General features: G+C 51.1%; 9 protein-coding genes across 9 annotated transcripts; 5 read left to right on the forward strand and 4 right to left on the reverse strand.

Annotated features, from left to right (window-relative positions):
• Positions 1-328: 328 nt before the first annotated feature.
• Positions 329-1,527, reverse strand: EDD37DRAFT_497617 (uncharacterized protein). The gene has a single exon (XM_062813424.1). It carries the CDS (start codon positions 1,247-1,249, stop codon positions 644-646), a length of 606 nt encoding a protein of 201 aa, XP_062667724.1. The 5' UTR covers positions 1,250-1,527; the 3' UTR covers positions 329-643.
• Positions 1,528-2,226: 699 nt separating this feature from the next.
• EDD37DRAFT_497627 (uncharacterized protein) lies at positions 2,227-3,759 on the forward strand. Its single transcript, XM_062813425.1, has one exon. The coding sequence runs from the start codon at positions 2,487-2,489 to the stop codon at positions 3,465-3,467; it is 981 nt and encodes a 326-aa protein (XP_062667725.1). The 5' UTR covers positions 2,227-2,486; the 3' UTR covers positions 3,468-3,759.
• EDD37DRAFT_497614 (amino acid permease) lies at positions 3,527-5,521 on the reverse strand. Its single transcript, XM_062813423.1, has 5 exons — positions 5,269-5,521; positions 4,060-5,215; positions 3,925-4,005; positions 3,792-3,869; positions 3,527-3,738 (listed from the first exon to the last, which is right to left on the reverse strand). Exons 1-5 carry the CDS (start codon positions 5,422-5,424, stop codon positions 3,587-3,589), a joined length of 1,623 nt encoding a protein of 540 aa, XP_062667726.1. The 5' UTR covers positions 5,425-5,521; the 3' UTR covers positions 3,527-3,586.
• A 374-nt stretch (positions 5,522-5,895) lies between these two features.
• On the forward strand, positions 5,896-6,478 carry EDD37DRAFT_497682 (uncharacterized protein). The gene is made up of 2 exons (XM_062813426.1): positions 5,896-6,181; positions 6,237-6,478. Exons 1-2 carry the CDS (start codon positions 6,016-6,018, stop codon positions 6,410-6,412), a joined length of 342 nt encoding a protein of 113 aa, XP_062667727.1. The 5' UTR covers positions 5,896-6,015; the 3' UTR covers positions 6,413-6,478.
• Positions 6,367-8,807, reverse strand: EDD37DRAFT_497693 (NADP-dependent oxidoreductase domain-containing protein). The gene is made up of 6 exons (XM_062813427.1): positions 7,610-8,807; positions 7,386-7,556; positions 7,192-7,335; positions 7,058-7,144; positions 6,918-7,001; positions 6,367-6,858 (listed from the first exon to the last, which is right to left on the reverse strand). Exons 1-6 carry the CDS (start codon positions 8,486-8,488, stop codon positions 6,544-6,546), a joined length of 1,680 nt encoding a protein of 559 aa, XP_062667728.1. The 5' UTR covers positions 8,489-8,807; the 3' UTR covers positions 6,367-6,543.
• A 691-nt stretch (positions 8,808-9,498) lies between these two features.
• On the forward strand, positions 9,499-11,288 carry EDD37DRAFT_567065 (cytochrome P450; the record flags this gene model as incomplete). The annotated part of the gene is made up of 2 exons (XM_062814125.1): positions 9,499-10,713; positions 10,788-11,288. 2 exons carry the CDS (start codon positions 9,499-9,501, stop codon positions 11,286-11,288), a joined length of 1,716 nt encoding a protein of 571 aa, XP_062667729.1.
• Positions 11,289-11,847: 559 nt separating this feature from the next.
• EDD37DRAFT_652202 (uncharacterized protein) lies at positions 11,848-13,371 on the forward strand (the record flags this gene model as incomplete). The annotated part of the gene is made up of 4 exons (XM_062818436.1): positions 11,848-11,975; positions 12,039-12,174; positions 12,236-12,358; positions 12,418-13,371. 4 exons carry the CDS (start codon positions 11,848-11,850, stop codon positions 13,369-13,371), a joined length of 1,341 nt encoding a protein of 446 aa, XP_062667730.1.
• Positions 13,372-14,098: 727 nt separating this feature from the next.
• On the forward strand, positions 14,099-15,057 carry EDD37DRAFT_497740 (uncharacterized protein). Its single transcript, XM_062813428.1, has one exon. It carries the CDS (start codon positions 14,227-14,229, stop codon positions 14,965-14,967), a length of 741 nt encoding a protein of 246 aa, XP_062667731.1. The 5' UTR covers positions 14,099-14,226; the 3' UTR covers positions 14,968-15,057.
• Positions 15,058-15,082: 25 nt separating this feature from the next.
• On the reverse strand, positions 15,083-16,952 carry EDD37DRAFT_497747 (uncharacterized protein). Its single transcript, XM_062813429.1, has 3 exons — positions 16,742-16,952; positions 16,389-16,653; positions 15,083-16,340 (listed from the first exon to the last, which is right to left on the reverse strand). The coding sequence occupies exons 1-3, from the start codon at positions 16,804-16,806 to the stop codon at positions 15,147-15,149; spliced, it is 1,524 nt and encodes a 507-aa protein (XP_062667732.1). The 5' UTR covers positions 16,807-16,952; the 3' UTR covers positions 15,083-15,146.
• Between the last annotated feature and the right edge of the window lie 179 nt (positions 16,953-17,131).

A 17,131-nucleotide genomic window follows, 5' to 3' on the forward strand; every position in this document is an offset into this window, starting at 1 on the left:
CCTGTGCCTGACCATGATAAACGCGACGCTAAGCCACCCCCTTCCCTTTGACCATTGGAGTTGTGTTCATCAACATCACATTCCCGAAAATCCTGCGATGCTCCTATCGTACGTAAATCGTGAGCGAGATGCCGAGCCGAACCATAAAATCTATCTTAGAAATGTATGTCAGCTTCTGAGAAACCAAATGGTTTGAACGACAGTCAAAGCCTTGGAGAAGGATTGCTTACCTGAAACAATGCCGGAGACAAGCCGAGCGAGCGACCCTGGCTAAGATAGCCCACACATCTGACAGCTCGTAATCTCGACTTTCTGAAGTCAGACTTAACTTCATCAACACCCCGTTCTTGACATTTGAGATCTCTCTGTTTCCCTCCGAAAGGTACTCACAGCCCGCACCACGAGAAGGTGGACCTCACGCAGACCAAACAATGGATTGTACCATATTCAAATCCAAATTGCCTTTGCTATCTAAACATGGGCCTGGAAACCCCTCCACATTTTGCGACTCCCTGTTCACCTCTCTGAAAGCTATGGCTCCCCAACCACGTCAGAGCCAATAAACAGTTTGTCTACCTATTTTCAAGTTTTTTTGGTGTTTTGTCTTCAGTGAACAAGTGAAAAAAGAAACGACATGAGAAATTTACGGGTTGTCACTCGAATGGTATCTCGGGTCAACGCGCTGTAAACGGCTAATAACTTTGGCATTAGACATGGTGAAGTGAAGGGCATCTGGGTCGTCACGCTGTCCAGTGTCCAGGTCAAGGCAATCAGCAATCCCAAGCTGAGCGGCACAGTCCAGGAGTTGGGTCCGGAAATCCGGATGGTACACCTCAGGCAGGTAGGTGCATTCACGAACATGGGCAGCCAAGGAAACTGGGCTGTGTTGAATGGCCATGTCGATAAATGCCATGGTGAAGGCAATCCAGTGGATTGATGCCTGAAAGGTGGTTACTCCTGGAGCCCGCCTGAACTCAATGCTGCCATGGCCACCAGGTCGACAAGGGTTGAAGTTCCATGCGCGATACTTGTCAGGGCACACGTAGTGAACAATGGACTCCCGAGTGGCATTGTCGATGTAGTCGAACGCGTACACCAGTCCTCGGAGGGGTCCATATCTTGCGAGTGGGGCGGCCACCATGGTTCCCTGGCTGATGTTGCTCTTGCAGAATCCCTGGATATCGTCCTGTCTCGATGGAGGGGCACAGCGTGCGGTGGCGGGCTCCCAGAAGGCAACTGCTTTGGCCATGGCTCTGAGTTGGACGTCCGAGTTCGACCCGGTTGACAAGGAGATGTGCACGTGGAACCCGCAGGACGCATCTGGTCGAAACTCGAAATGTTTGTTGAGGGCAGCCCAGAACTTGTCGATGGTAGGCACCTAGGGTTGCTAAAGGCGACAAAATCTTCGCAGACCCGTTCCTACGCATACAGTCCACAAAGGGAGATGCACGAAGGTACCTAGGTACGTTGAGCGCAGTCTCTGTGTCCTCATATCCCAGAACCACTCCTCGGTGGTTCTTTGCTCCTCTTCGTCAGGCTAAGGTGCCTTGTTTATGATGTCAGGTCAGGACGCTGCAGAGACTTTGAGAAGGGGCGAGTACCAGATCACAGAGTCATGGGACATTTGTAAACCCAAGGTTACAGTGTCTATTGTTGATTCGAGACTCTTTAAAGATGACGCTCATCTGCAGTTCAGATCATCTTCCTATTAGACTCAAAGCCAGCAAGGAACGACCAGAGCACGATCAGCCCTCTGTACCGACTTGCGGTTCGAACGAGTCTTCGCAGTACTCGTGAGCCGCTGTATGGCATTGCTTTCCTGCTCGATTCATCGACTACGGCATTCCACCGCTGACCTCAGTCGTTCGCCGCTGATATCAATTCGGCTCATCGAAGCGAACACTCGACGACACTACCCCTCTGCTACGAACGTCGACACGTATCCAATGCGACAAGTCAAGAGCTAGGATAACGAAAGAAATACTTTCTAGACTGACCGGTGTGTGTCATTTTGAGAGCGGGTCAGGTCTTCGATGCAGTTTTGGATGCAGTGCCTGTACCCACCAATACTGTAGTCATTTAGTGACTGGCTCCCAGAACGTTCCGACTTTTTCCCACCACTGAGGACCTTTCTTCCGCAGCAGAACTTGGGAATTTCGTTTCAGTGGCTGCATCGACACCGTTCAACCATGACTACGACGGTTGGCCAATCACAACTGGCCAAACCTTTGTTGCTGGTCCTGGTACAGAACTGGCACCAGACTTTTCATGACTCAACAGAGTGGCACCTAAACGCTGCGTTTTTCCACCCGGCATAGAACCCATATATACCTTCGCACTCTCCCACTTGCGACTCTTCCTTCTCTCACACCGGTCCATAGAGTCACAAACAAAGTACGGAAGATATTCTCGACAGTTCTGCTTGCGAAGGCCATACTCACTCGCACTGTCATCCACACAACAGATAAAATCAAACCACCACAGCTATGGATCTCCTTGATGAATTGGAATCTATGGCAATCAACATCTCTGACCCTTCTACCAACATGATCATTTCAGATGTCGACGTAGAGAGATGGCAAGTCCTGTTCGGTCTAAGTCGCCCAGAGGCCGCCCAAGCTATCGAGGCCCATCGCAACGACTTCACAAAAACAAGGGTATCCGACGAGCTCTGGGAGGCCGTCAGACCAAACAAGGAGCCCGAAGGCTTCGACCGGGAAGCCTACGAATACTCAATCACCCAGAAGCGAGTCATCAACACAAAAGCAACCACCGCAACCATCGAGTCTGGAACATTCATTGTCCAACTCGGAGGACCCCTTAACTGCGCTGGTGCAATCCAGGAGGCCGCCCAACTCAACGCCCCTCCTCAACTAGCGACCGGGGTTGGTGAACACGGCCAGACACAGTTCTGCGAGATCGACGTCCTTGCCAAATCAATGCTCGTCGCATGGCTTGCAGAGCACCATCCCTCCTTCCGGCCGATCATTGTGCGCCTGGCCAAGGCCAAGAAGGATCTCTGCTCACGTACTCTAGCACCAATGCTTGGAGTGGACTCTACGTTGCCACAGCACCGGGCCGTCGCCGACAGTTTCACTCCATTGCCCAGACAAAATGACTATCCTGTATGGTACTTCTTTTACGGAACTCTGGCCGATCCGCAAGTCCTGACACAACACCTTGGTTTGGAGGAGAAGCAGCCATCGTTCTTGCCCGCTCACGTCTGCGGAGGTCAAGTCCGGACATGGGCTGGCAAGTACAAAGCTCTTGTGGATGCGCCCATGGAAAATCAAGTGTTCGGCAGCGCCTTTCTCGTCACCTCTCGCGAACAGGAAGAAGCACTGCGATTTTATGAGACGGACAAGTACGATGTTGTTCGATGCCGTATTGTCACCGAAGATGACACACTCGATGGACTTACCTTCCGCTTCAATGGAACGGAAGGACTCGAGGAGTTGAAGCAGTGAAGCCAAAGAGATTCTGCCGCGCGGCAAGACCGGCGGGTAGAAAAATACGAAACGTGGTCTTGATTGCTCCAGGAAAGACACGGAAATCTGAATGTGCCTTCATGGTACTATACATCTTCTCAGATGATGTACAGTCTCCACCACGACCTCAGATCGCGCTCGACTTGTTCGAGCTCTTTTTCTCTTTCTATCTGCTCGATTTCAGACAGGTCGATCTGAGACAGTTTGAGCGGCTTGGTGCGGTAGAACAGCCACGCAACGGCCCAGAGGACTAGAGTGATTGACGTTAGTCGATGCGGTTGAGTACTCAAACAGGACACTTACAGATGAAGATGGCAATGTCGATATAGTATGTGATAAACGCCGACGTGCTCCAGTTGCCTGGGAAGAAGACGCTGTACCCTGGAAAGAGTGAGTCTTGACATATGCTGAGGGGAAAACATGCACAACGACATACCACAAAACAGGACGACGAGTATCAATGCACCCAGCGTTGTCCAAGCCATATATGGCTGAAGGGGGCTTTTGTACGGCAAACCTGTATCGACAATGTCAGCACGGGACGACTAGCCAAGCAAGGAGAGTCACATACGATTTCGACTGATGCCCTGATACTTCATTGCATAATAAAACCTGAGGAAAGAGACTTGGATGACGACCCAGCCAATGAGGCCAGCAACCGAGGTGATATTGACGAACCACCCGAAAACGACGGATGAATTGCTGCCCAGACTGAGATAGACCAATGGCAAGAAAATCAGGGAACCAAGAACAGCAACCCACGGAGTGCCGAATCGATTGACTCTGAGAAAGATGCGGGGTGCTTGTCGTTCCTCGGCAAGACCGTATAGTGTTCGAGAGGCAAGGAAGATACATGCGGATCCGCAGCTGAAAGCGGAAGTGCACACAACGGCATTGATGATGGAGGGAAGTACATTGATACCGGCTCGTTGGAAAGCGATGACAAAGGGACTTTGTTGCGCATTGCCGGTGCTGATACCAAGGTTGGGGTCGTTGTATGGGACGAGGAGGCCGACAACGAATAAGCTGAGGATGTAGAAGATGGCCACGCGCCAGAAGGTCATCTTGATAGCATTGGGAATTAAACTTCTTGGGTTTCTGGTTTCAGATCCTGCGAGTGCCACAACCTGTACGTTGGCGTAACTGTAGGATGCTGAAATAAGTGTACTCCAAAATGCAAGGAATCGTCCTGTGTTCTTGTCGCCGTAGACAAGGTAGGTGTTCATTGGGCCGGGATTCTTCCAGTACCGGAAGCCGATTCTGTCATGATCTGGACCGCCACCGAGATCGACAACGATTCCAGCGATGATCAGGCCGATGATGAGGGTGATCTTCAGGAACGCAAATACGACTTCGGATTCGCCGTACCAGCGAACACCAGAGAAGTTGAGAACGGCGATGACGACGATAAAGACACTGAACCAGACGGCTTGGTTGGTGGTAGTATCCCAGAAGTCGATGATTGTTGCTGCCGCGGAGAGCTCAGCCGGTGCTGTGATGGCCATAGTGTACCAAAAGTTCCAGCCGGTAGCCATCCCAAGCGCAGGTTGAACGAAATAGCTCGCATGACGGACAAAGCCACCGGTGATAGGCATGAAGGCCGACAGTTCTCCAGTGCACAATGCGACACCGCAGGTGATGAAGCCCATCACGATGTAGCCCAGTAGCGCACCGACAGGACCTGCAAGTGCTATTGCTTGACCAGATGCGAGGAAGAGACCTGTGCCCTGAGTCAATGTAAGCATGGTCCGAGATTAGCTCGCATGTGGTGAAAACGCACTATCATGCCAGCCAAGGCAATCATATTGATGTGCCTGCGTCGCAGGTCCCGTTTGATCGTCTGCCCCATGCCGGACATGTCTCCATATTCTGGGGAAGGGTCAAGTACTCCGGCCTCTGCTGCTTTCGAATCGTAGTATTGACTCTTGTGTTCCATGTTGAGGAATCGAAGGCCTTGTACGGTGGCTTGCGGGAGACCTTCGAGTGCAATGTTCGAGGACGAAGACAGACCTTGAGGATGCTCTTCGCGGATTGACCTGAATATATCTCAGATACTAATGTTCATCGCACGGTCGAGAGTCTGCCCCGCCTAAGATAAGGACTTGATCATGAGCCAATCTTCTTTCAACATCAGCATGGTAAATGCAGCCAGACTCTGAGGTGGTTGGAAGAAGAAAGTAAACCCTGCATCAAAAGCTGGTATCGCCGGCAACCTAGAACACCGGACTGCTGCCAGTAGTGCAGCTGAAGATGAGTTGTATTTTGCGCTGCAAGCACGGCAAAACCTCAACCAGCCGAGAGAGTGGGCGCTCAGACCACTTCTCACCGGCCAATTCCAAGAAGACGCCGGTGTCCAAGGATGCCGAGATTTCTCGACTTTTAGGTCCAGCCTTTCTTTCATTGGGGACGAACACCCCGCGGGCTTCGATATGACGGTACTAGTACTTAGTACATCACTTATCTCGGCAAGATTGTTATCGTTTCTCTTCAACGACCCAATCCGTCATAGCACATTTTCCGTGTCACGATGGATGAGACGGAGGACAAATTCGAATTGTACGATCTACGCGTAGATGTGGTATGCCCACCGGACAAACCGATATATTGCGGTGCAAAGCCAGGCGATCACTTCGTCTTGAAAGGCGAGATGCTTCATCTTCCTCCGAACCAGGGTTTCAGTATATATAGTCTGGGTACTTGACGCTCTCACAACTTGTCGAAGGTTACCGTGGCTGATGGTCTGAGCAGCTGCGATATTGCCTCTTCTTCCTGCCAAACAGCGTCCAACTCATCGGAACGATTGGATGTCGACAGATGCACTTGTGGCATGTCCAGATCCCAACTGCGGGTCGCAGTTCAAAATCACCAGACTGCAGCCAAGGTCATTCGCACATGGCGAAACGACAGCAGTGCCCCTGATTTGACACTTACCTCGTATGGGTTATCGTGATGGGAGAATCTCGCCTGAAGGCGATGATGCGGGCCGAAGTAATTGAGCGGACGGTGAATATCGGGCAGAGCCTCCTTGAAGGATTTGTCTGTTGCCTCGGAAACTTCATCGATATTCGCCTCCGCAATCGCCCATGACTTCGAACATTTCGAGTCTTCGACTTTTGCTTAGCACACGATTGACGGCTGCTTGGTCGTCTGCATCCAGGTGCCAACCGTAACTGTCGAGGTTTTGGTCGAGGTGCTCACTCACACCCATTCGGGCTCCGACAATGACTGCACCCACGTATGGAAAGTCCAAGACCCATCGTGTGGCAACATTGGATATCGCCACGTTGTGTTTGTCCGCAATATCCTTCAGCATCTGGAGGAGTTCTTGAAATAGGGTCCAGCCGCCCCATGCCAGTATCATCTCGAAGTACTGTCGATTGGAGGTTTTCATCAGCGCCTGAGCAGTCAAAAAGACCATTGAAACCTTACCTTGCGTTGACTCGGAGTGATTGAGGTTGAGAAAAGTTCGGGTTCAGCTTTGCCGAGCCACTTGTCTGCAATGAACCCACCGCACTGTTGCAATTGTGTGAGCGCAATGGACATATATAAAGAAAAGAAAAGCACCATACCAGTGTTCCATAAGTCAGAAGCTTCACTCTGTGCTCCTCACAGACCTTGCCCATTTTCATAGTTGGACGAGAGTCAATCAAGGAGAACTTCAAAATCTTAGTGAAAAGAGCCACAAGATGGCGAGAAGTCGTACCTGCACTTGGTTCGTGACGATATCAATGCCAGCCTCCAGTATCTCTTGCATCCGAGCAGTATCGAAGTTACATAGGCCGAGCAGACGCACGCGCTCGTCATTTTGGAGAAGTCGTAGTGCCTCGATATACTGTGGATCGTCATACTGGTATAATTGTCAACTCATGCGATTCAGAGCAGTCAAATTATACGCACAAATTGCCAGTGGAGCTGTAAGAGATCGATTGTTGTGGAGCTCATTCGATGGCATCTTTCAGTGATGTTATCATGCAACAGAGCTTTCGTAATAGTCGTGGGCTGAAAGATACAGAGCTTGGTGGCCCCGAATATGAACTCGGGTCGGCTGCATGAGGCTCGGAATTTTCCCTATGTTACTGGTCAGCCGCTGTCGAGGATCGAAGACCTACTTCTTCGCATACAAAAAGAACCTCGGCGTCACCGTAATGATCCGCCATATCATATGCGATGAATCCTTTGGCGACGTGTTTGGAAAACTGCTGGAAGATTTGAGCCTTCGAAGCAACGCCCCATGAAGGACTCGACAGCTGCCAAAGTCCCGAGAAAAGACGCGGCAAGATCCTCCCAGCCAGCTTGAACGTCTCGACATGTGAAGGAAGGTCTGTATGAAGGCTGGGCGTGAGGCTGTTGTCGGAGTGTAGGTCATCCGACGTGTCCAGGGCTTCCGCTAAAATGCCTGCAACTGATGCCAGACTACGTTCAAAAGGGAAGTCCTGTTGTTGATTGAACCATTTTGAGCGACAGGCAAGCATAGACTGCAGTAGTCCCCTCAACGGTTCCTCTTCATCGTGGCCTAGTTCTCGGGTTCCATGGCCCACGTGTAGTGTTTTCTCGACTGCGGTTATTGCTTGAACAATGTCACCGTCGACTGCAGTAAGGTGAGACAGTAGTTGCTGTGCATGTGAGGCATTTTGGTCGAGTTGTATATTCGCTGATTGATTCATGACTTCTCTAAGGAGGCGTAAGCTTTGGAAGCACAAGCCACTGCCCAACATGGCTCTGATGCGTTGCTGTGTCAGGTGAAAACTGGCAGTAACCTGCCAATTGCTTTCGTCATCCTCGATGAACAACTCGCGGACCGGCGCAGACGCTGACTTCTGCAAATATCTCCGAGTGTGTAGTTCGAGAGCACTGGTAAAGCCGGGGTCCGTCGTGAGGATTGACCTCATGACAGAACGTAGACCTTCAGGCGGCAAGCTGGCGATGATAGTGTCTGTCATGAGATTGACGTGAGCCTTGGTGACACCGGTCTTTGGCTGGATAGCCATTCTGGCAACCATTGTATTGAACTCAGATAGGAGGTTTCTGATGCTCAAGGGTGTTCAATGTCACAAATGTCCAGTAGAAGACGACAATGGAGCGTCCCAGTGCCTCGAAGCGTAAGGAAGGACTCGAAATCTTGGCCAATATCGGTCTCGGTGGATGGGCGAGGCTAGCTACAATCGTCCGGAGTCAGCGATAAGGGGAGGTTATTAGACCGGACGATAACCATCTGGTGGCCTTTGAATGCATCATACATGACCCCACAAGCGAAGACCGGCGAATTGGGAGATTAGAGTTCTGAGTGCCGCCAGATTCAAATCACCGGTGAGCATTGATAAGAGTTGTTGGTGACGCGTTCGACAGCGGACTGCATATCCCGCTTATCTGCAACATGGAGAATTGTGGCCTCGAGGAACGTAGCCGAGAGCGATTGAGATGGAATAAAGATAACGGTACGATGGAATACGTTCCTCAGGCATGAAAAGGAAAACAAAGCACCTGCAAGTACCAGGCTAAGGAGGCTCGACAGTGTTGGAGTTTACTAAGCTGGATGAATCCCGTGGGAACCCCGCACCTTCACCTTCCCGAGTCGCGTCGCGGCGCGGCGCGTTCGCACGCGTTGCAACCCTAGAGTTACGAAATGTACGGAGGTCTGGATGAGAGACACGCTGCAATACTATGATACTACCGAGTCAGCGCCTTACATGCGCTGCATTGTTGTCGGTTTAAGATGCTTCTACTGTTCCTACATTCCTTGGGGAATAGCCACATTGCACGCGTCCAGGACTAAGACGGCACATCGTATTCATGTGGCACTTTATACGACCTACGATGCGGCATTTGAGTATTGATTCATCGACCATTATCAGGCGCCCAGCGCTCGCCATCTAAGGCCACCACTAACCTAAGTACATTTACCAAACCTGCAAGTGTGCTCTTCGTCCTGCTTGCTCATCTCGCCCTCATGAGTTATATATCTGATATGTGACTCCATTTTAATCTCCTCGCAAGCCAGATTGCGCCCACCATGGCGTTCAGAGCAATTCTCTTCACTCCGCTGATCTTGGTTTCCCTCGCCATCGTCCTCACAGTGATCAGGCGAACGTATTCTTTGCTTCAGAATTATATCGAAGCTCGGAAACTCGGGATCTCCATCGTGATCGTCCCAGTCGAGTGGCACGATCAAGCATGGCTTTTGATTCGGAAATCGCTCAAATGGATCGGTTCCATCCCTTTGCTAGGCTATTGGTATAAATACAGCTATTTGGGATGGGTCCTGGACGATCGACACAAACCACATGAGAAGCTCGGTGATGTCTTTGCCATTGTGTCACCAAACGCGATCGTCCTTGAGGTCAATGATCCACACGCCGGCCTTGTTCTACAGCGAGACTATAAAACCTGGGTCAAGCCAAAAGATCTCTATGAAGTCTTTGACATCTATGGACCAGGTCTCGTCAGCGTCAACGGCGAAGACTGGCAACGACATCGAAGAATCGTGAATCCCGCGTTCCGAGAACAAAACTACAAGCTAGTCTGGGAGGAGTCACTGAAACAGGCTGACCAAATGCTCGATCTCAGGATGAACACCACCAAGGGCATCGCCAGCATGGCGGATTGGCGAACAGACTTCCACCTCCTCGCCATCCACGTTCTTTCAGCGGCGGGCTTTGGCCATTCACACGACTTCTCCACGGGTCTGCAAGAAGTGCCCGAAGGGAAAACGAAGAGCTTCGCAGGAGCGCTGAACTTCCTGCTCATGAACATCTTACCGGTGATCATCTTCGGCAAGATGAGATTGCCTGGATTTTTGACCTGGCCGAAGTATCGCGAGCTCCACGGCGCTATCAAGGATTTCGGTGAGTACATGGCGGAGACGGTGGCATATACCCGAGCCACGACGCAAAGTGGAGGTGGCGGTCGTCAAGCCGATATCGCCAGTGCTCTCATCGAGGCCGACGAGGCGGCAAAGAGGGAGGACAAGCTCAACGGCAAGCCCTTCGGCAAGAAGCCGAACTACCTGAGTGATGAGGAGCTATATGGTAATCTGTACGCCTTCAACATAGCTGGCTTCGACACGACTGCTGGAAGTCTCTCCTACGCAATGCCATTGCTGGCTTTGAACGAGGATGTCCAGAAATGGGTGGTTGAAGAGCTTGATGCGGTTTTCGGGACCAATTCGCCGGTGCATTCAGATTATGAGACCAACTTCCCTAAGCTGACAAGGTGCTTAGCAGTAATGGTGAGTTTGTGCTTGTGCAGATTGTTGTCTGCATGGTCGGGTGCTGGTGGCTGACCCTCCTTCTTTCTTCAAAGCACGAAACGATTCGCTTGTGGGGTCCTCTTCCAGAAATGGCTCGCGTACCAGCTGGGGACGGCCAGAGTCTTCGAGTCGGCGACAAAGAGCTATTCGTCACCAAGGACATGCAGGTCTCGACCAACTTCTATGGCATCCACGCAGATCCTCGCTGGTGGGGACCGGCGAGCCTCGAATGGAAGCCTGAGCGCTGGATCACGAAAGACAGCGACACTGGCTTGGAGAGCATCAACTGTCCTGCGATCGGAGCCACGTTCCTTGGGTGGAGTGCTGGGCCTAGAATTTGCCCGGGCAAAAAGTTCAGTCAGGTCGAATTCGTGGCCACTATTGCCACTTTGCTGCATAAATTCAGGTTGAAACCCCTGGTAATGCAGGAGCGGGGGATGATGGATGAAGGCGATGCCAGAGAGGCTCTGAGGAAAACTGTGGCTGCCTCACAATTTATGCTAACGACGAAGATGATCGCTCCGGAAAATGCAGGTGTGGTGCTCGTGCGTTGATGAGGTCAATGCCTTTCCACGTAGTTTACAAGTCAGGGAAATTGAAGCTTTCAGACTGCACACCTAACATGGCAAAATTGATCATTCGACATTGTCTTTTGTCCGTCATTCATTCAATTTCCAGGCGAACATTTCTGAGTGATGGAACACCGCATGCAACAATCTGATTCCCCGTGTCGACCAACTCTCACCTTCTCAAATGCTCGTCACGATGAATCGTCGATACATTATTCAGGTAAGAACATACTTATTGGTGATTCAGCTGTGCCAAAGCGTCGAGCTACTGCGTGACCACCTGCCGAGTTGAAACGGCTGGGAAGAGCCAGTCGAGATTGATAAGCGGTAAAATGAATCATAGGTCGCGGCCGCAACTTCCAGTTCTCTCTTGCCTAAAACGGTCTATCCCGCCCAACGGCCAGCTGTTGATAGCGGATAGATACCTGACAATGTACGGGGATACTCTGCCTCGTCATAGCCTTGAAGATTGTCTACTGAAGGACCTCATTCTTTGACTCGTTGTTGCCCGCCTCGTCCTCTGCCTGACTTCAACTGACACAAGATGTTGCTGGCATCATCAAAGCATGCCTTTGCCGGCCTGGTGTCGCAGACGGGAAAGCGTTGCTTTTCTGTATCAAAGCTGTACGCTTCACAGGCGACAAGTTTTGCTGTCAATGGTGAACGGTTATGGTGCGTGTCATAGTCTGGTCTAGGACACTGCTCGGTATGCTGACTAACATCGACTCTCACAAGGAATGATATCCACCACACGGCAAAATGGAGCGGACCTTCGCCTGGTGGTGTAACACGTCTATGCGCCGATGAGAACGACAAGATGGTTCGCGATTGGTTCCGGGACCAAGTACTTGCACTAGGTGCAGAGTACAAGGTATGATTGGATCAATTCAATTGCAGACGGCAAAGTCCAGCTGATAGCACTACCTCGCAAGGTGAATGCAACTGGCACTCAATTTGCCAAAATCGATGGCACAGACAACAGTCTTCCACCAATTGCGATGGGCAGTCATTTTGACACGGTGGCAACTGGTGGCAAGTTTGATGGAGCACTTGGAGTATGGCATAACTATGCTTCCTTTCCTTCAAGGACACCCTCGGCTGACCGTCTGTTCAGGTACTTTGCGCGCTGGAGGTGTTGCGAAGCTTCAAGGAGCAGAATATCAAGACCCGGGCACCACTGGTCGCTATCAATTGGACCAACGAAGAAGGTTCACGATTCTTTCCCCCACTCGGGTCTTCGACGGTATATGCGGGTCAATCTACCATAGAAGCGGCACATGCATCCACGTCGAATGATGGATCGCCTTTAACTATGGGCAGTGAACTCACGCGTATAGGCTACGTTGGAGACGGGCCCAACACGTTCGAAGAATTTCCAATTTCTGCTCATTTCGAGGTTCACGTGGAGCAGTCGACCGATCTGGAAAAGGCTGGCAAATCTATTGGATGGGTGCAAGGATGGGAAGGAATGACCTGGTATGAAGCTGTGTTTCACGGACAGAACGGTCACGCCAACACCTATCCAATGCATGGACGACGCGATACCTTACAGGGAGCGGCGAAGTTCATGACCAGTCTCGAGACACTTGCATACCATATGGGTGGTCGCTCTACAGTCACCTCGCTTCAAAGCGGCCCGATCGGGTCGTGCAATATCCAGTCTAAGACTAAGGTCGTCTTCTGTGTGATGCATAAGGACGGAGACAGCCTTTTGAAAATGGGAGAACAAGCTCAGCAATCAGCCAAAGCGGTCTCAGCTCTCCACAACCTGGAACATGACTGGAAGAGGACGCTTCACTTGCTTCCTGGTGATTTCACTCCAGAAGCGGTAGACTGTGTTGCACGAGCTTGTGGAGACAAAGGCATAGGTTCTCGCACCCTCACTGGTCACGACTCGCTGTCGACGCTCCTGAAAGCACCTACCGCCATGGTGTTTGTAAGGTCCAAAGACGGCATCAGTCATGCTCCGGAAGAATGGAGTGACAAAGAAGACTGTGCGGACGGAGCTTCAGCCTTGGGGAAATCAGTCCTGAACTTTGACGATTATCTTGAGCATCAGTCGAAATAAGACTTATCGTAGAGCTTCAAAAGTACAGACTTTGTTACACTCCAACGACGTAGCGAAGAAGAGCTAGATAATCGGCAAAGGGAGTCTTCTTCTCGCGAGGTCACCTTGGGCAGCCGAACATGCAGAGATGCCTTTTTGGCAATTATCGACCGGTAGGCACGTGAGATAGAGTCGGCCTGAGGACAATGAGTTGATCTGAACACAAAGTTCGTATAAATAGCATATCGAAGTCCGACCATTGCATATGTGCGAAGCAGATACTTCCAACGGACGTTCCCACAGAATTGCAGTATGGCAGACCATTTTTCCAACTCATCTCCCAACATCCGTTCTCCGTAACTCAGCATTGCTGTTGACCTATCGATGCTCTCGTGTCATGCAATGCCATAAACGGCTTTTAGCGCGATTGCGCCATTCTCAAGATCCAGTTGACTCACAGTAGAGACCCCTTCGTGGATGCAATTGCACAGCCTCAGCCGCCAATAGGCAGGCAAGCCATTTCTAACTAAAGAGGCATCGTCCTGCACTCGGTACATTGACAGATACGAGGTCCACTCGAGCACCAAATTCGTTCAACAGCACGTTGCCATTCGGCCAGTGGGTAGGTGCGAACTAGATACTCTCGGGTGAAAATGTTCCATGACATTGTTGTTCCGTATTCGAAAGGCTTAGAAATCAAGTATAACCTGCCCGGACGAAAGCGGGCGAAAGGTGGTCAAAGGGTACTTGATCAGCTTATATAACGAACACCACGTAGGCTTCCTTGAGTAGAGCATGAGCAAATCCAAAAGGCAAAACAGTTGCTCTAGTAAGATTTCTACGTCCTGAGTATCAGACTTTTAGAAGGCTGCAACCATGGCGACTCCGACTCAGACCGTTGTTCTCATCACCGGTGCCAATCAGGGGTTGGGTTATGAGGCGGTCAAGAAGCTGGCCGCGGAGCAGGTCGACTATATTATCCTTCTTGGGTCTAGAAACCTAGAGAACGGCAAGAAGGCGGCAAGCACAATTGTCGATCTGGCAAAAGGCACCTCTGTCGTTCCCATCGCCATCGACATTGATTCCGATGACTCAGTCCACGAAGCGGCAACAAAAGTCCAAGAGACTTATGGCCGCCTCGATGTTCTTTTCAACAATGCTGCAATTGGCGACGCTGAGGGCACTCTCAGGCAAAAGATGAGATCCATCATCGAAACCAACCTTATCAGTAGTGCCGTCACCACTGAAGCCTTCATGCCCCTGCTCAGGAAATCCCAAGCACCACGACTCCTGTTCATGTCATCTGGCATCGGGTCAATTGGAAACATTCTCGACCCCAATTTCCCGATGTACGGGCTCGACAACAAACCTTACTCGACGTCGAAAGCGGCCCTCAACATGCTTGCGGCCATATATTCCGTCCAGTACGGCAAAGAGGGTTTCAAGGTCAACGTCATTTGTCCCGGTTTCAGAGCGACCAGAATGAACGGCTTCGACGAGATGGCCGCCAAAGCCGAAGACGGTGTCATCTTGGCGTGCGAGTTGATTGTACGGACCGACAAAGAAGGCCCGCACGGCACTTTCGCAGCACAGGATTATGGTTCTTGGCCATGGTAGCCCAGGGCTGAAGATCAGAATGGATAGCAACGTCAACTAGAGTCGGACGTCGAACTACCTTTTTCCATGACGTGGACCAGCCACATCAGGGTACAGACTAGCCTAGGGACAGCACTTTGAATCTCAGAGTTCTCCATAGCAACTACCAAATCATCAGCTAGTGTGAGGGCCAGGTACTGTCAGATTGACAGGAGCCCGTCAGAGATTGCACTTACCTGAACGATCGAGCAGGTCACAGCGGCATCATCGTGTACATCGATCCATGTAAAATTGTGGTGAAGAGTTTCGGGAGGGTGCCACTTGGAAGGCCGTATTAGATGTAATGTGCAGAGTGAGTTGTCCGAAAATGAGATGTCTGTGACCACCACTCGCCGTTCCTCTGCTATGTCACCGCAGCAAGAGATGCTGTGGCCGATCTTTCGCTCTTCCAACTTGATGACCTGGTCTGCGATTGTAGACAGCCTGATGCCTTCCCATGAACATTGGTGGAGATATGAGATCGCTCGTCGTCGAAGTGCCGGATCTCTGCATCGGGTGGCGACGAAGAAGAGAATGGGAGCCAAGCCGGTTGCCACCTCTTGCTGGAGCAACCTGGAAGATGTGTTCAATAAATGCTGGAAGTTGGGGATATACCCATCAAACAGAGTCTCATCCCGAAACGGAATGCATCGGGAAATGATCGTCATGCATAGATAGTAATTTTGTAGCAGAAGGAGTTGAGGTTGATGCTCGGCGGACTTATCGTCATCTACTGTGGCCGTGAATGTGCTGAAATCGAAGGCCCAACGATTTAGCTCTTCACTGATGCCACCCCCGACGCTTTGGAATCGTGTCTTTGGAGGAGAAGAAGAATTTAGTGGCCAGCCAGTCTCAGAAGGTTGCATGCACAGCGCCACAATACGCCGTAAGGCATCTGCACCCGTTTCGATACTGGTCCAAGCAGACAGATCGGAAGATCGTGGGTTGGGCAAGCTTTTAGGCACAGAGGTGTCGGTCTGTTGAGCACCAAAAACAATATTGGTTCGGCTGTGTATTTTGTTCTCGATATCACAGTCTCCGGCGCGGTAACCTAGTCTCCCAAAAATGGCTCCAAGTTCTTGCATGGTTGCATTGGGCTGCTTTCGGCATGTCTGGCAGTAGTCGCTGATGACCTTCCGGCCCGCGACGACATGCTGTAGTGCCGCAAAGGCATTGTTTCGGAGTTCCTCACAGACGATCAACAGGAGACAAGAAATGAGGATGACTTCGGTGGTCACGTTTTGCTGTGACTGTGTCGTGAGAAGCTTCAGACCACTTCCGTAATGCTGCAAGAACAGTCGATTGCTTGCATGAGATAACTCCGTGGATCTCGTTGAGGTAATAGCTATGCGGTCCTGATGGTCAAGAGTGGAGACGGCAATCACCAGATGCTTGATGCTCACCTCGGAATGACACGCTTGTAGGACGAGGCGATTCCAGAAGCGAGCACTGCCAAAGTTCGTCAGGACCGGGCCGGACACCTCACAAAAGTATTGCAAAGCCTGCTGTGCCTGAGCCTCAAACTCCGGCACGCCCGGATTCCTGAGCATCAACAAGAAACCGGCGAGTCCAGTTGCTAATGTTGGGGCATATCCGTCGCATTTGCGGCCAGTTGAGCTGCACTTTTGACACGAAGGTTTACTTTCGTCACATTTGATCTTCCTCTTCCTGTATATGCAGTAGATGTTAGCTGCGTATAGATATGTGGCGTGCGACGATAGGCCTTGTGAAGACTCGAGCGCGAAGAACAACCTACTTGCACGTCAGACATCCTGTGCGAGTTCTCCGTCGAGGATGTTGAGGCACCAACTCGGACACCATTAAGAGCACAACGCCCCCAAGGCGCTACTGTTTCAGAAGTTCCATTTTGCGACTATCTCGATCACGCGTGTGCGCTTTCTGTTCCGGGTCGGCATGTCCATCATCAAGTAGAATTTTTAAAGCGCGAAGATTTGTAGGGTTTGGACTGGCGAGCTTGAGGTGTCACTTGTTCACATCGGAGATAATTCGCCTTGACTGATACCTCCGTATTCGGCTCCAGGGGATGTTCCATTGGCTGGTTCGCTTACTACGCCTAGCTGCAGCTCGGAGCCTTGCCAACCGGCTATCGCCCCACAAGTTGGCTACTATCACTGAGCCTGCTGAG

This window comes from Exophiala viscosa (assembly GCF_022695815.1).
Source record: "Exophiala viscosa unplaced genomic scaffold EDD37scaffold_9, whole genome shotgun sequence".
NCBI classification, from domain to species: domain Eukaryota; kingdom Fungi; phylum Ascomycota; class Eurotiomycetes; order Chaetothyriales; family Herpotrichiellaceae; genus Exophiala; species Exophiala viscosa.

Excerpts from the sequence above, each read along its gene's own strand:
- EDD37DRAFT_497617 (XM_062813424.1), bottom strand. The coding sequence starts at position 1,249 with ATGGCCAAAGCAGTTGCCTTCTGGGAGCCCGCCACCGCACGCTGTGCC.
- EDD37DRAFT_497627 (XM_062813425.1), top strand. The coding sequence starts at position 2,487 with ATGGATCTCCTTGATGAATTGGAATCTATGGCAATCAACATCTCTGAC.
- EDD37DRAFT_497614 (XM_062813423.1), bottom strand. The coding sequence starts at position 5,424 with ATGGAACACAAGAGTCAATACTACGATTCGAAAGCAGCAGAGGCCGGA. Across the intron at positions 4,006-4,059 it reads TCAGGGCATCAGTCGAAATC|GTTTGCCGTACAAAAGCCCC; the intron begins GTATGTGACTCT and ends TTGTCGATACAG. Across the intron at positions 3,870-3,924 it reads ACTCGTCGTCCTGTTTTGTG|GGTACAGCGTCTTCTTCCCA; the intron begins GTATGTCGTTGT and ends CACTCTTTCCAG.
- EDD37DRAFT_497682 (XM_062813426.1), top strand. The coding sequence starts at position 6,016 with ATGGATGAGACGGAGGACAAATTCGAATTGTACGATCTACGCGTAGAT. Across the intron at positions 6,182-6,236 it reads TTTCAGTATATATAGTCTGG|CTGCGATATTGCCTCTTCTT; the intron begins GTACTTGACGCT and ends TGGTCTGAGCAG.
- EDD37DRAFT_497693 (XM_062813427.1), bottom strand. The coding sequence starts at position 8,488 with ATGGTTGCCAGAATGGCTATCCAGCCAAAGACCGGTGTCACCAAGGCT. Across the intron at positions 7,557-7,609 it reads GTGACGCCGAGGTTCTTTTT|GGAAAATTCCGAGCCTCATG; the intron begins GTATGCGAAGAA and ends CCAGTAACATAG. Across the intron at positions 7,145-7,191 it reads TCGTCACGAACCAAGTGCAG|TTCTCCTTGATTGACTCTCG; the intron begins GTACGACTTCTC and ends AAGATTTTGAAG.
- EDD37DRAFT_497740 (XM_062813428.1), top strand. The coding sequence starts at position 14,227 with ATGGCGACTCCGACTCAGACCGTTGTTCTCATCACCGGTGCCAATCAG.
- EDD37DRAFT_497747 (XM_062813429.1), bottom strand. The coding sequence starts at position 16,806 with ATGGTGTCCGAGTTGGTGCCTCAACATCCTCGACGGAGAACTCGCACA. Across the intron at positions 16,654-16,741 it reads ACAGGATGTCTGACGTGCAA|GAAGAGGAAGATCAAATGTG; the intron begins GTAGGTTGTTCT and ends CTGCATATACAG. Across the intron at positions 16,341-16,388 it reads TACAAGCGTGTCATTCCGAG|GACCGCATAGCTATTACCTC; the intron begins GTGAGCATCAAG and ends CTTGACCATCAG.